Source organism: Protomyces lactucae-debilis, assembly GCF_002105105.1.
Source record: "Protomyces lactucae-debilis strain 12-1054 chromosome Unknown BCR37scaffold_2, whole genome shotgun sequence".
Lineage (NCBI taxonomy): Eukaryota > Fungi > Ascomycota > Taphrinomycetes > Taphrinales > Protomycetaceae > Protomyces > Protomyces lactucae-debilis.
In genome coordinates this window covers 396,570-409,810 of record NW_024467994.1, presented here as the reverse complement: position 1 = coordinate 409,810, position 13,241 = coordinate 396,570, and the positions used below count along the sequence as shown (strand labels likewise).

Below are 13,241 nucleotides of genomic sequence, written 5' to 3'. Positions count from 1 at the left end.
GTCCCACTCGGAGTCTGGGCGCTTCGTCACCTTTTTCACTGGTGCGGCATGCTTGGCAATCTTCTCTGGGAGAAGCGCCTCGATGGCAGCCCAGGTATCAGCAGAGACATCCTTGGCCCAGTCGACAGTGGAAGACAAGAAAGACTCCTTGTACTGAGCCACCTCATCCAGACGGGAGAAGTACGACTGAGGGGCAGCATTGCGCTGTGCCTGGTTGACAAATGCCTGACCAGAGACGGCAGCTGTGATTGCGCAGAGGAGCGCGAGAGTATTGACCATCTGTATCTACTCTACAATGAGTGTGTTGGGTCTGGGGAGCAGCCTCCGAGCAGGGAGTCGTCGCTGCATTCGTCACCTTCCGCCCCCAATCTCCATCTTGGCGATCAGGCATCGGCAATCCCGCTGAGATAAGCAGCAACGACCATTCACCACTGAGTTACCGGCCTTGGCTACACAGCTCCTTGGCTTGATCTCAAGTTTATAACACTTACTGGAAAGATAGCTTCACTCTGATCTCATCTCAATCTTCTTACTGCTTTGAAACAGCTTCTCCCTCAGATTTGCTACCCTGCTCAAGTGGAAATATCTCTACCCGTACTCGTCTTTGAGTTACTCGGTAGTACCACAGTCTAGCCATGCTCAGTCGGCTATGGGGAGGCAGCACGCCGCCTGTAGGCTCACTCTCGGCCATGTCTATCCCTGAGAGATCAGCCCGCATGGTACATGCCAATACAGGTCTCTCTGCCATCATGAATGACGATATGATACAAGCCAACGCCGTCCTCAGCCAGCACGAAGACGCTTTCCACCTCACAGGCCGCGCCATTGCGTCGTTCCTTGAGGCCATGCTTGGTGGCGAACGTGAGGGTATTCAAAAGGCAGGCGTGTTGCTCAATGAAGCGCACACGGCTTTAGACGCGGAAATAGCATATGCCAAGGCAGACCCTGATAGCGTCTTTTCTGCTGGCAGCGTCTACCGAGTCATTCTCGCCAATGTTCTGCTGATGAGTGCTATCACTGGATTTCTATCAGAGAGCATGACAGAGTCGATGAAGTCCGTGTGGAAGCTGAAACGTGCCTATGGATCTTTTGACAGTATGCACAACTACATTCAAGCCCATTCGCTGGCTGAACACTATGCCAAAGTCTCCGATCCTGACTTGGACGGTATTGCGTATATTGACCATCAAACCTATTGCTCAGCAGTAGCTGGGTTTGGCATGCAAACCCTAGTCATCTCACTCTTGCCACCAAAAGTCGGTCGTATCCTCAGTCTGATTGGATTCAAAGGTTCTCGAGAACAAGGGCTCGCTTCTCTTTGGAGTGTTGCAGAATCATCAACCATCCCTGGTGCCTTGTCACTGCTTGGCATTTTGTTGTATTACAACGGTTTGCTTCACTTTTGCGACATTGCTCCAGATTCGCGAGATGATATGGAACGTTGTGCAGCGTTATTGGAGAAGGCGCATTCACGCTATCCAGAGTCTGCCATCTGGCAACTACAAATGGCACGACTCAAGCTTCAACAAGCCAAACTTGCAGAAGGCACCAAAATTCTCGAAGACATGACGAGTGCCAGTCAAATGAAGCAAATTGCAAGTCTCAAGCTCTATGACCTTGGTCTGTCTCAAATCTTTAGCATGAGATGGCTCGATGCAGTAGAAACTTACATACTTGTCGGAGCACAAAGTACCTGGTCAGAGAGCGCGTATGCATACATCATCTTTCTCTGCCTACATCAGCAGTGGATCGCAACCAAAGATGAGGCCATTGCTGCTAAAGCCGAGAAAGCGCTGACTACTGCTCAAGAAACTGGTGGACACAAAAAGATGATGGGCAAGCCAATCCCCTTGGAAATGCTCGTCTTGCGAAAACACGCACGATGGCTAGCGCTGAGTCAGGAGAAGGGTTGTTCTATCCTGGAGGCTGTGGATGGGTGTCCGGCTGCTGAATTTGTGCATCTCTTCAATGGTTGGCGGTCCATGCCTCCTGACGTACTGGAGCAATGGCTACAACTACTTCCTCCACTGTCTGGACGTATCGACGCGGACGCAGTTATTGACGTGATTCGTGCCGCAATCTTGCGCAACCTGGGCCAAGTAGCAGAGGCTCAAGAAATTTTGACACCAACCTTGTCCATGACAAGACCACAATTCATGGAGCTGCCTTATTCGGAGCTGTGGGTCATGCCGTTCGCATACTACGAACAGGCCTGCCTCTACTGGGCTCGCGACGGCAAGGCTGCCAAGGAAGACATTCGCCACTGGATTCAACGTGCTCGATCCTTTGGTGACACTGAAATGGAATCACGACTAGATATTCGACTTACAACTGCTTTAAATACGATAGACGGGGAGACATGACCATAATGAACTTACAGCTTTGCCTTTTGAGCAGCCAAAATTTCTTGCTGTGCTTTTGTTCGCAACTCACGTCTCAGAATCTTGCCACTGGCACTCTTGGGGATGGCATCAATGAAGATGACGCCGCCCCTCAACCACTTGTAGCGTGCTGCTTTACCCTCAACAAAAGTCTTCACGTCCTGCTCGGATAAGCTTGGGCTTGACTTGACGACATATGCACGTGGGGCTTCCGTGTCCTCGAAAGGCACACCCACCACACAGACATCTGCAATGTGGTCATGGCTGAGCAAAAGAGATTCCAACTCAGCTGGGGCCACTTGCAGGCCCTTGTACTTGATGAGCTCCTTCTTGCGGTCAACAATCCACCAACGGCGGCCGTCTTCTGAGCAGATGGCAATATCACCCGTGTGTAACCATCCCTCGCTGTCGACCGTCTCGCGTGTAGCCTCAGGGGCATTCAGGTAGCCCTTCATGATATTGGGACCCCTGAGACAAAACTCACCGCGCTCTCCAGCTTTCGTTACAACTTTGCCTTCGTCGTCGACAAGCTTTGCCTCAAGCCCTGGCACAAGCCGGCCGACACTGCCTTCATAGTCGTCATCACCGGCCGTGAAAGAGGTGCCTGTGCAGCAAAGCTCAGACATACCCCAACCTTGCTGGAAGCGGCATGGCTTTGCCTCTTTCCCTGCACGCTTAGCAGACTCGCGAATACGCTTACGCAAAAGCTCTTGCGTTTCCTGACCAAGTGGTGCAGCACCACTGCCAATACTGCGCAAGCTACTCAGATCGTAGTTGTCGACGAGTGTGTGTTTCGCCAAGAGTGTAATGACCGGTGGGACCGTCGCAAGCGCTTGAATCTTGAAACGCTGAATAAGTTCTAGCATCTGGCCAATCTCAAATTTGCGTGTGACGATGAAGCAGTGACCCGTCCTGAATGCTGCACAGCAAGAGTTGGAAAGACCATACGCGTGAAACATGGGCAAGTGGCCCACGAAAGGACCTTGAAGAGGTTCCTCGCCGATAGACTTGAGGTACGCGTCGCCTTGATCGCGTACGAATTGAGTCTGATGGGTGTTGGACACGACATTGCTGTGCGTCAATTCTACACCCTTGGGCTTTCCAGTAGTACCGCTCGAATATAGCAAGATGACCGTCTTGTCTGCCAAGACTTTTGGGTCAGTGATGCGCTTCCACTGCAACTCTTTGCCACACTTGGCCAAGTCTTGGATACTAGCGCCCGGGTGACCTGGAACTGGCTTGAATGTCAGGATGCGATCATCCGGGATGCCTGCCTGAGCGCAAACCTTCTTTGCCATTGGCAGTAGCAATGCATCGACCACGAGGAACTTTGCCTTTGAGTGTGTAACTTGATGCAACAGCTCATCGGGTAAGTAGCTCGGGTTGGCCCCTGTGAAGATAGCTCCGGCGCAAATAATGCCAAAGATGACACTCGGATAGAGATTTGAGTTTGGGCTAAAGACCAATGTTACGTCGCCATCTTGCAAGCCTCGCTCACGCAAGCCAAAGGCAATCTTTTGTGCTAATGACTTGGATTGACCGTAAGTCAACGTGCCTTCGGGTGAGTCGAGGTTGTCTGCATCGATAAAGAGCGGCGTGTCTGGAGCAACGGGAGGATCATCGAAGATGTACTGCAATTAGCGTTGATCGAACTCAGTCAGCCTACTCACGCTTAGCAAATCCTTGTTTGGATATGTGAACTTGACATCCCGAGCATCAGCGACATCTGCAAGCATGGTGGTATAGTCACTTGTTGTGTGCAAAGAACAATGCTCACGAAGTCGTACTAGATCGGTGCTCCACACTCTTCCGCGCCGAGCTTTTTAGTTTCGGCCTTTGCCGTGAAAGGAAATTGATTTTCTGGGGTAGAAATATAGAACAGTCACAGACTCAATCGTTCACCTGTCAGACGTCAACACTTCGAGCCCCATCAGAAGGCCCATTGGACGAATCGTATAATCATCAGACCAGTCATCGCCATTTGTTCGCCATGCACCTGGTCCGTAGTATTCAAGTCGTCCGTCTGGACAGTGAACAGCGCCAAAGCTGTGGTCGCGGTTACCAAAGACCGTCACACAAACGTCGTAATGTGTAGCGTCCCCCAAAAACTCCATTGTGTACGGAGGCTGCATCAACACTGATTTGTGCCTCGTTTTTGCATCGCGTGCTGTGTAAGACACTGTGACAACGGGGTTCACACCCAGCCCGTCCTTCGGAATGCGCATGCCCAGACGCCGCCCAGCACGCTTCTTTTTTGCAGCCACTTTGAATGTGTAGCTGATATTTCCGGTGTAGAACGGCAGGCCTGCTCGAGTGTAGTTGCCGGTCAAGGGCAGCTTGCTAGGGTCGAGCAAGTGGGTGATGATAGCCTTCTCCCCTGCGGCCTTGCTAGTGTCGATTGTGACACCCATCGAGAATGATAAGAGGTAGATGCGCTCCACAGAAGTGTTGAGCGCGTCAAAAGGCACCTCAAGTATGATGACATGAGTACCTGGCTCTAGCTTGGGTAATTGCAATTTGGAAATGCTCTCGTCAACCCAGAAGGTCGCCAAAATTGCATCAGGGAACTTGATCAGCTTACCATCGAGGTACACCTTGTTCATGTCTGCGCCCTCGAGAGCAAGCTCAGCATCACTGAGAGCGACTTTGGCGTCAAATTTGAACTGCAGGAAGAGCGTATCTTGTGGAAACGGTCGCGGCTTGGGCACAGTCCAAGGCTGAGCCATACCATCTGACTTTTGATTGAAGCCAAGAACCTGTCGCACTTCGCTGTCTAGCCTGAGAATCTCCTTGAGGTCAGACCAGTCGTCTGGCAGGGCTTGCTGCGGCTCTTCTTCGCCTCGGCGGATATGGTAGCGAGCATAGTCAAGCAAGAGCGTATTTTGTTCTGATAGCTCGCTTCTGGTGTGCTCGATCAAATGGTCGACTTGCCAACGAGGGAGATCTTGTGGTGTGCCTTTGATATTACTTCTCTGATCATACAGTCGCAATCTCAGAAGCAGACTGCCACATCCTTCGAACGTCCAGTCGAACGCAGTCCAACCACATTTCCTCACTGTCTTAAGCACCCATTCCTTACCAGTGATCGTATCAAGTTCATAGACGTGCCAATGGCCAGCGAGTTCAACATGTGCTTCTCTCTCTCCGTCGCGGTCGGTGTTTGTTATGAAGACGAAATTGTCATCGCCATCGTCGCGCCATTGGTAGAGAAGCGAGTCTTCGCCAGACTTTGTGCTGATGCGCATATCCCCGTAGGGTCTAAGCGCTTGGAGAATGGCATCAGAATCAAAGGCGACTCTGGTGACATCCAAGCCGATTTGAGATGGTCGAGCATCGACATACTGTGGGTCAGCGCCGGCGACGAGGACTAGCCCTCCTCGTGCGACAAAGTCTTTCAGTATCGACAAGGTGGTACTGCGAATGGTCAATACTTGCGGTAAGACCACAACGTCGTACTTGCATGCACCGACAGTTAGGCAAGGACCGACCTGCCGGCCGCATTGTTCTGGGAGCAAGACTTCAGACAAGAAATCAAAGTCGAGTAATCCAAAGTTGAGCGTGTCTGTTAGTTTCTTGAACCAGCTGTCCCTTTCATCCAAATCAGATGTTTGTCGAGCTCCGTAGCGCAGCCAAGCAGATTCAATAGGGTGCAAGACCGCAATCCTTGTTCTGGCCTTGCCACGCGTCATTGCTGTGCCGATACGTTTGAAGTGAAGCTCCACTGCTGTATGCTCCTTGTACCAAGGCGACTGATAGCCAATTTGCTGAGGATAATCGCGCTTAGCCTCACCGGCCATACTGACCCAGCTGAGATGATGTACCCGCAGTGTCACGCCAAGTGCTGCTTGCCAATTTCCTTGACCTAGATAGCCCTTGAAGGAGAACGTCCAGTTCGTGACACCATAAAGCTCAGACATGACTGCAGATCGAGCATACTGGCGTGCGACGCTGGTACATTGCTTGACAGTATTGTACTCTCGCCAGTCGCAGAGCATATCGACGCCAGGAATTTGCATACTGGCATAGCATGGCATCGTACTACCGAGCGAATGCGTCTGTTGTTCTAGTGTCGGTTCTTCCATCATATGGCCCATCAAAGCAATGTTGTGGTTCTCACACCATCTTGATAGGGTGCCGACGTATGCTTTGCAAAAGAGGTAGCAGGTGTGCTCATGAAATGCCCATCTGACAAGGCTAGGCAGTTTATCTGTATCCCAGAAGAGCTCTGGCAGCGTCTCGAGCAAATCAAGGCCATGGCGAGTCTTCAGTGATTGCTCCAAACCTTGTGTCCATGGCATGAACAAGTCTCCTTCGTCCGAGCTCTTATCGAGGCGATTCATTGTGGCAAATTGAGGCTCGTCCGTGAAAATGGCAGGAACGGTCGTGCCGAAAGCCTCTCCCACAGCCTTGTAGTATCGTTCATGTGTTTGCTTTGTAAACTCCTCCATGGCCTCTGGATTCATTGTATCGACATACCAGGAATCGTTGTACCAGTGAGCCAGTAAATTTGTTTCCCGATAGGCATACCAGACACGCTCCCCGGGCTGTATATTTTCCGGCTCATCTGTCAGCCGGCGGTAGCGCGCATAGCCATAGTCGATGCGTACTGCATACTTTGCAATCAACTGACCATTTTCACTGCGAAATGGCTGTCCACCACTAGACTGATTGTTATCAGGCCCATGCCCAGCAGTACCGTACGGCCACGGAGTGAAGAGTAGATGCTGCTGACGAAAGTCTTCTCTATCCTTTGTGACCAGACCACCGCCATAGCCAGAGGGCCAACGATCGTCGTCATACAAATACGCCTTCAAGCCTCGTTTCTTGGCTTCAGCAACACTAGCCTTGACGCAATCCATAAACTCATCGCCGAGATACGGTGTATCGAGGCCGACTCGAGGATGCATCGTGAAGCCGCCCAGACCCATTTCTTGCAAGTACTTGATTTCTTTGCGCAGTAAAGGCTTATGAAGCTCTGTATTCCATGCCCACAGTGGAGCGCCGCCATACTCGCTGGGCGGATCCTCGAAAGTAGAGAGTGAAAATGGCTCGCGCGATTTGGGGTACAGATCAAAGCTGCTTGGACGAGGGAGCTCAGTCATTGCTAGAGGTTGTGAAGCCAGCGATGCGGCGATGATGGCTTTCAATGCCTTTGTCTCGTGGACTTTTGGTCATTGTCTTGCCTGATGTGGGGCCCAGGAGCCCGCTAGCTTTGACACGACTCAGACAGCGCTTCTTCATAGGCTTATGCGCTCAAATTCGAGCGAAGACTGGACAGTACTAGCTTTGACAAGCCTACTCTATGACGAACCTGCCCCTGACTTGCGATTGAAGCATAAGCATCCTCCTCAAAGTCGCCTCCATCTCCCCTGGCAGAAGCGTGCGAGAAACGGCGCAGGCGACATTTTTTGGGAACAAAGCACAAGCACAAGCCTGCGATTAAAACCTTCATCGGCATGAACGCGCAGACGCTGTTGCAGTCGCAGGGATGGGGAGGACCTGGTACAGCGCTTCAGAACGGCGGCGTGACGCGGGCCATACTCACTTCAAAGAAGTCAGATAATGGGGGACTTGGGGCGAAACCTAAAGAGAGCGACCAGTGGTGGGATAATGTCTTTTCTGCGCAGCTACAGAACATCCAGGTGTGCTCTAATACTGCTGGTAAGGGTGCGATGCTTCAACAAATCAATGGTGGAGTATCAGCTGCGCATCCAGTTGCGGCTAGGGCAGCCCATAGACGCATGTTTGACGGCAAGAGTGCACTCGAGAAGGTCTTCGTCATGGGAGAAGTGCTGAAGGCTAGTGATCAGTTTGTGCCTCTCAAAGACAGCACGTTGACCAAAGCCTCTAAGCGCAGCAAATCTTCCGATGTCGTTAACAAGCAAGCCAAAGGCGAGCCCAGCGACTGTTCAGAAGCATTACAGTGTCTGAGCGATAAGGCAATCGCACGACAATTAAAACAGCTTAGAAAGGAAGACAAGGCGAAGCGGCGGCAAGAAAGAGCTGAGAAGCGACAGAGAAAGGCTGCGAGGCAAGAGGTACGGATAGGGAAGCTCGAGAAACGGGCTCTAAAGAAGAAGGAGAAAGAAGAGAGTCGTATGATAAGCTAGCCAAAGACATCCTTCTCTACGTAGCAGATGCCTTTGTCATGTCATCTCGCCTAACCGTGAAGTGAAGCTCTTATACATATCTTTAGATTCAGGGGAGGGGTAAGTCAGAGGCCAAAGCGAAAACCAAAAAATGGAGGAGCTAAGATTTGAACTCAGGATCTTCTCATTGCGGATGAGACGCGTTAACCGCTTCGCTACACCCCCGGATAGCAGGGGTCAGAAATTTTGGGTGCTATATGAAAGCTAATCAATTTTTCGAAAATCGCAGTCACTTATTCAATTCAAAGGTATCTGAGATGAAGGTCCGCCATCAAGGATGTTGACGTTGTAGATTCAATGTAAACATCCAGTGATGTCAGCCATACAAGCTGATTGACAACCGTGCAGGTCTGTGCATTGCATATGCAGCCGCTCAATCTCAACAAAAAGTCTTGAGTTCTGAGATCTGACACTTTTGCAATGCAATTTGGCTCAAGACACACACATGTGCTCACGGACTATCCCTGAGGCAAGAGAGCATCTTTCACAGGCCTAGGTAGTCTATTCAATGGCCTGATGATCGCGAGCTGCCAAGTGCAACCAGCTTGATTCTTGTGGTCGCAGGACTTTACCTTGCCAACGATGCCATTGGCATCCAGGGCTATTCAGGCGTCACGAGCGATGATCACTACAAGCATTTCACAGATCGTCTGTTGAACTGAGTGCTTGCTGCTCGAGTAGGCCACAGTCTAGCAATGAACTTGCGAAGGTGCACGAAACATTAAGCTCGAGCCATCTCGGTTCCCGGCGCGGCCGTTCGCGGGTCCACGGCGTGGATGTCTTCGTGGATGCCGATTGTGTCCGTAAGGGTAAGAACACCGAGAGTCCGAGACTATCCCCCACGGGGTCAGGTCACCCGGTCAGCTCGCTCTTCAAAAGCTTAACTGTGCTTGGCGCTGTTCTCTGATAACGAAACCAAGCGTGGGTGCACGGTGTGCGCTATGCTGTATGTATACAGAGTCACAAGCAGCTAGCCCGTGGATGCGGGTGATCTGCTTACCGCGATGACGACGATGATTCGCACATGCTTGTGAAAAAAGGCCGACCACCCGAGGCTCTTCATTACATGGAATTTGTCATTCAGATAGAGGAAGATCTGGTAGACCGCAGCTTCGCTCTGAGTCCGCAGAGTCGCGCGCCACCGAAAGAGCAGTTTGGTGCGGACTTGACTCAAAAGGAGCGAGAATGATTGGCCAGGGACAAAGTCAAGACATATTCTCCACTTTGGGGCTATGGGAAACCTTCTGGGCCGAGCGAGAAATGCTTTGTGGCCTTGACCGTTGCAGAGTCACACAGACGTGCTCAATCCACGCAATTTTTCTCGAGGTTCCGCCCACGCACAGTCTGCGGCACAGACCGGTTCAGCTTGTTACCGCTTGCGCCTTTATAACTGTAGAGGGCCCATTTTCTTCTCTGCATACGACAACTCCCCTTATTCGACATGGAGAACAACTTTCTCAGGCACCAGCCTGGTCTGGTCTCCGAAGACAACAGCAGCGAGGGCTCATCTCATGGACGCGACCTTGAAAAGACACAAACCGGCCAAAGTGGCAAGACCGTGGAGCGTTCCGCAACAGGTCAAGCGCAACTCGGTGCGGATGAGGATGTCAAGATCGATGCAAAGACATTTATCGCATGTCTCGCCATTTCTTTCCTCTGGACGGGCTCTCAGATTCCACTGTACATGCTTTTGGCTTGTATCGACTACACTCTGGCCGATGTTGGCGGTGCAGATATTCAGATTTGGTTCATTCTTGGTCCTCTGACTGCTTTGGCCGCTACGTCGCCCATCGCAGGTTCCGTTTCTGACATCTTCGGCCGTCGTTGGACAATTCTCATCGGTGGTATCCTGCTCATCGTTGGTCTCATCATCCACGGTACTCCCAAGACTGCTGGACAGATCATCGTGGCCCTGCCGTTCGAGGGTGTGGGTGCTGCTCTTCTTGAGATTAATGCTCTTGCTGCAGTCAACGAAATCGCGCCAAACAAGCTCCGTGGTTTTTATACTTCCATGCTTATCTGGACTATCATTCCATTTGCGCCTCTGGGTGTCTACGCTCTTCTCCTCGCTGAGCACGCTACTTGGCGATGGGTCGTTTGGATCTCCGTCATCTGGGTGGCTATCGGTCAGGTCTTGACCTTCTTCTTCTACCACCCACCACCCCGAGTGTTCCACGGCAAGGTTCGCAGTTTGCGCGAGCGTCTTGCCTTGGTGGACTGGGTTGGTTCGGCTCTTGCACTCATTGGTCTTGTCCTCTTCCTTGTCGGTCTCGGAACTGGTGGTTACACGCGCCCTTGGAAGAGCGCACTTCCCATCACACTCATCATTCTCGGTTTCCTTTTCCTTGTTGCAACTGGTGTGTGGTCTTCGTTCGCCAAGGATCCCCTTCTTCCTCCCGGCATGTTCAAGAACGCCCGTGTCTTCACCCTCACACTCGTCATTACAGCGGTCGCAGGAGCCAACTTCTTCTCGATTCTCATTCTCTGGCCCAAATTCGTCATTTCCGTCTTTGTGCCCTCTGCTACCCTCGGTGGATGTCTCATTATGGCACAGACTGTTGGTGTGCTTTTCGGCGCTGGTTTCTTCTCCTGGACAATCACTCAATTCAAGGGTTCCATTCGTCCTCAGATGTGCCTCTCGTGCTGTCTCATGATTGCCGGTTTCGGTTCTCTGGCTGCCGTCGGTTACCAGGACAACTTATTGGCAGGATTCATGGTCTTCCTCGGATCCGTTGGTGTCGGTGGTATCATTATCCCAGCCTCAGTCATCACACAGTTGTGTACTCCTGATGAGTATCTTGGAACCGTTACTGCATTTACCTTTGTGGCCCGTGTCATTGGTGGAGCTATCGGTTTCACAATCTACTACTACATTCTCAACCACAGGATGGAGCAGCTGTTTTTGTCATTCGCTACCAACAGGGCCTCCCTCAATGTTGTCTCGACACTGCTCGGCATCGGACTCAACCAAGTCCAGATCACCGATTTCTTGAGGCACTTTGCCATCTCGGATGTCAAATACCTCCGTGCACTGCCCAAGGTCAAGGAGCTTACAATCCAGCTCGTTGCTCTCCAAGCAAGGCCTATCTGGGCTCAGGGATTCCAAGATGTGTGGTACACCACCATTGCCTTCTCGGGTCTTGGTCTCATCTGCAGTGTCTTCTTGGGAGATGTTTCCAAGTACATGACCAACCACAGGGCTGTCCACTTGTAAGGAGCTCAAACTACATTTCTTGTCTAGAATTGCATGGTTTCGTATAATCACTACTATCCGAACTTCTTGTCCAGTGAGCATCTGACTGACCGCCGTCTCCCTTCCCTCATGCCTGGGTCTTCGAGTATCCCGTGCAGCGCGTGACACCCTTCGTGAATACACCCATCATGTACCAGTTATCATGTTTGGCATCCACCACAACCGTGGTACCCATGTCGATCAAGCCCAACCCAGGATCAACGAACCACTCATCCACAAATGGCTGCTTGACGGGAGACTTGGTCTGAGCATCAGCTTTGACAATATCACTCAGCTTGATACGGGAACTGGATGTGGGTGCTCGCTTCTCTCCTGTTGTGTCTTTGGCAAAATCAGCGAGCACTAAAGCTTTCGGGAAACCAGAGAGTAACAACTCGCCAGTCTCCTCGCTGTAGGTTGGGTTGTCGACTACATGAGGAACCTTGATGATTTGGACGCCCGTCAGGTTTCCGCTCGTCTCATAGTCAAACACAATGACGTTTGCATTGACTTGGTTGGCAAAGAGACGCCCCTTGCGGTCTCCAGCAATACCGTTTAGGCACGCGAGACCTTTTGCGACAATACGATAGCCGCCAGCTTTATTTGAGTGGACGGCAATGTGCGTCGTTGGTAGTTGAGCCATGGTCTCAATTTCGCGCATCAGTCCTGTCTTGAATCGGTGGTCGTTGGTAACATAGAATAGATCATCGGCCACATCGGCGACATAGACATCGTTAGGCGTATTGACGAACTCCTGGTCATCGAAGGTTTTTATGTGCTCCATAGTCTTTGAACCCAGTTTGAGCGTAAACTTCTCAATCACAGAGCCAGAGCCGAGATGGTTGACTGCATAGAACGCAACCTCCTTGGGATTCGTAGACACAACGTCAATGCCATGGCTGACGTAGTCGCCTTTGAAATTTGGCGTCGATAGCTCCTGGATCTTGTCCGTGTTGAGGTTCCAAGCGAAGAACTTGTCCTTGATAGACTTTTCCGGGTGGTCAGCGTGTCCCATGGCCGGGAACCACTCGTGCCGATCGTGTAGATTGGCTGCACAGGCCAAGAAAAGGTATCGGTCTTCTCCATCGACAATCAAATTACCGTCTTCGCATCCTTGGAGCATCTCAGGGTACAGCTTCTGGCAAGTACCCGTATTCTTTGCCAATATATCCCGTCGAAAGCCAATCATGCGGCCGAGATTCTGGATCCTTGGCGTGACATACGGAGCTGAGAATGCCAGTAGAGCCAACACGATCTGGATATACACTGTCTTGGGAATGGCCATGATGTGACAGTAGGGCAGCTATAGCAAGGCTGTCAATAGGTGTGTGGTTGCGGTGGTTGCGTGTGGGGTCGGATCTCGAGCAAAATGCTGGGCCGCTCAGCTCTCAGGGGGCCGGCTCAAGCTCCGGAGACTAGGGCCTCTTCGCTGAGTCTTCAGATGCTACTGCTGGGGCGACTTGTCAGTATTCGACTCAG

At 51.5% G+C, this 13,241-nt stretch overlaps 6 protein-coding genes and 1 non-coding gene across 7 annotated transcripts; 3 read left to right on the top strand and 4 right to left on the bottom strand.

Annotated features, from left to right (window-relative positions):
- Window positions 1-409: 409 nt before the first annotated feature.
- On the top strand, window positions 410-2,681 carry BCR37DRAFT_137014 (uncharacterized protein). Its single transcript, XM_040866064.1, has one exon. It carries the CDS (start codon window positions 636-638, stop codon window positions 2,361-2,363), a length of 1,728 nt encoding a protein of 575 aa, XP_040727824.1. The 5' UTR covers window positions 410-635; the 3' UTR covers window positions 2,364-2,681.
- Window positions 2,375-4,117, bottom strand: BCR37DRAFT_390689 (4-coumarate-CoA ligase-like protein; the record flags this gene model as incomplete). Its single annotated transcript, XM_040870897.1, has 2 exons — window positions 2,375-4,012; window positions 4,052-4,117. 2 exons carry the CDS (start codon window positions 4,115-4,117, stop codon window positions 2,375-2,377), a joined length of 1,704 nt encoding a protein of 567 aa, XP_040727823.1.
- On the bottom strand, window positions 3,959-7,660 carry BCR37DRAFT_139835 (uncharacterized protein). Its single transcript, XM_040866067.1, has 3 exons — window positions 5,838-7,660; window positions 4,054-5,795; window positions 3,959-4,012 (listed from the first exon to the last, which is right to left on the bottom strand). The coding sequence occupies exons 1-2, from the start codon at window positions 7,481-7,483 to the stop codon at window positions 4,280-4,282; spliced, it is 3,162 nt and encodes a 1,053-aa protein (XP_040727822.1). The 5' UTR covers window positions 7,484-7,660; the 3' UTR covers window positions 3,959-4,012; window positions 4,054-4,279.
- A 177-nt stretch (window positions 7,661-7,837) lies between these two features.
- Window positions 7,838-8,491, top strand: BCR37DRAFT_390687 (uncharacterized protein; the record flags this gene model as incomplete). The annotated part of the gene is made up of 1 exon (XM_040870896.1): window positions 7,838-8,491. The coding sequence occupies one exon, from the start codon at window positions 7,838-7,840 to the stop codon at window positions 8,489-8,491; it is 654 nt and encodes a 217-aa protein (XP_040727821.1).
- A 131-nt stretch (window positions 8,492-8,622) lies between these two features.
- Window positions 8,623-8,695, bottom strand: BCR37DRAFT_t4. The gene has a single exon. It is a non-coding gene; the product is annotated as a tRNA-Ala (tRNA).
- A 1,276-nt stretch (window positions 8,696-9,971) lies between these two features.
- Window positions 9,972-11,744, top strand: BCR37DRAFT_390686 (fungal trichothecene efflux pump; the record flags this gene model as incomplete). The annotated part of the gene is made up of 1 exon (XM_040870895.1): window positions 9,972-11,744. One exon carries the CDS (start codon window positions 9,972-9,974, stop codon window positions 11,742-11,744), a length of 1,773 nt encoding a protein of 590 aa, XP_040727820.1.
- Window positions 11,745-11,850: 106 nt separating this feature from the next.
- On the bottom strand, window positions 11,851-12,951 carry BCR37DRAFT_343068 (uncharacterized protein; the record flags this gene model as incomplete). The annotated part of the gene is made up of 1 exon (XM_040867473.1): window positions 11,851-12,951. One exon carries the CDS (start codon window positions 12,949-12,951, stop codon window positions 11,851-11,853), a length of 1,101 nt encoding a protein of 366 aa, XP_040727819.1.
- Between the last annotated feature and the right edge of the window lie 290 nt (window positions 12,952-13,241).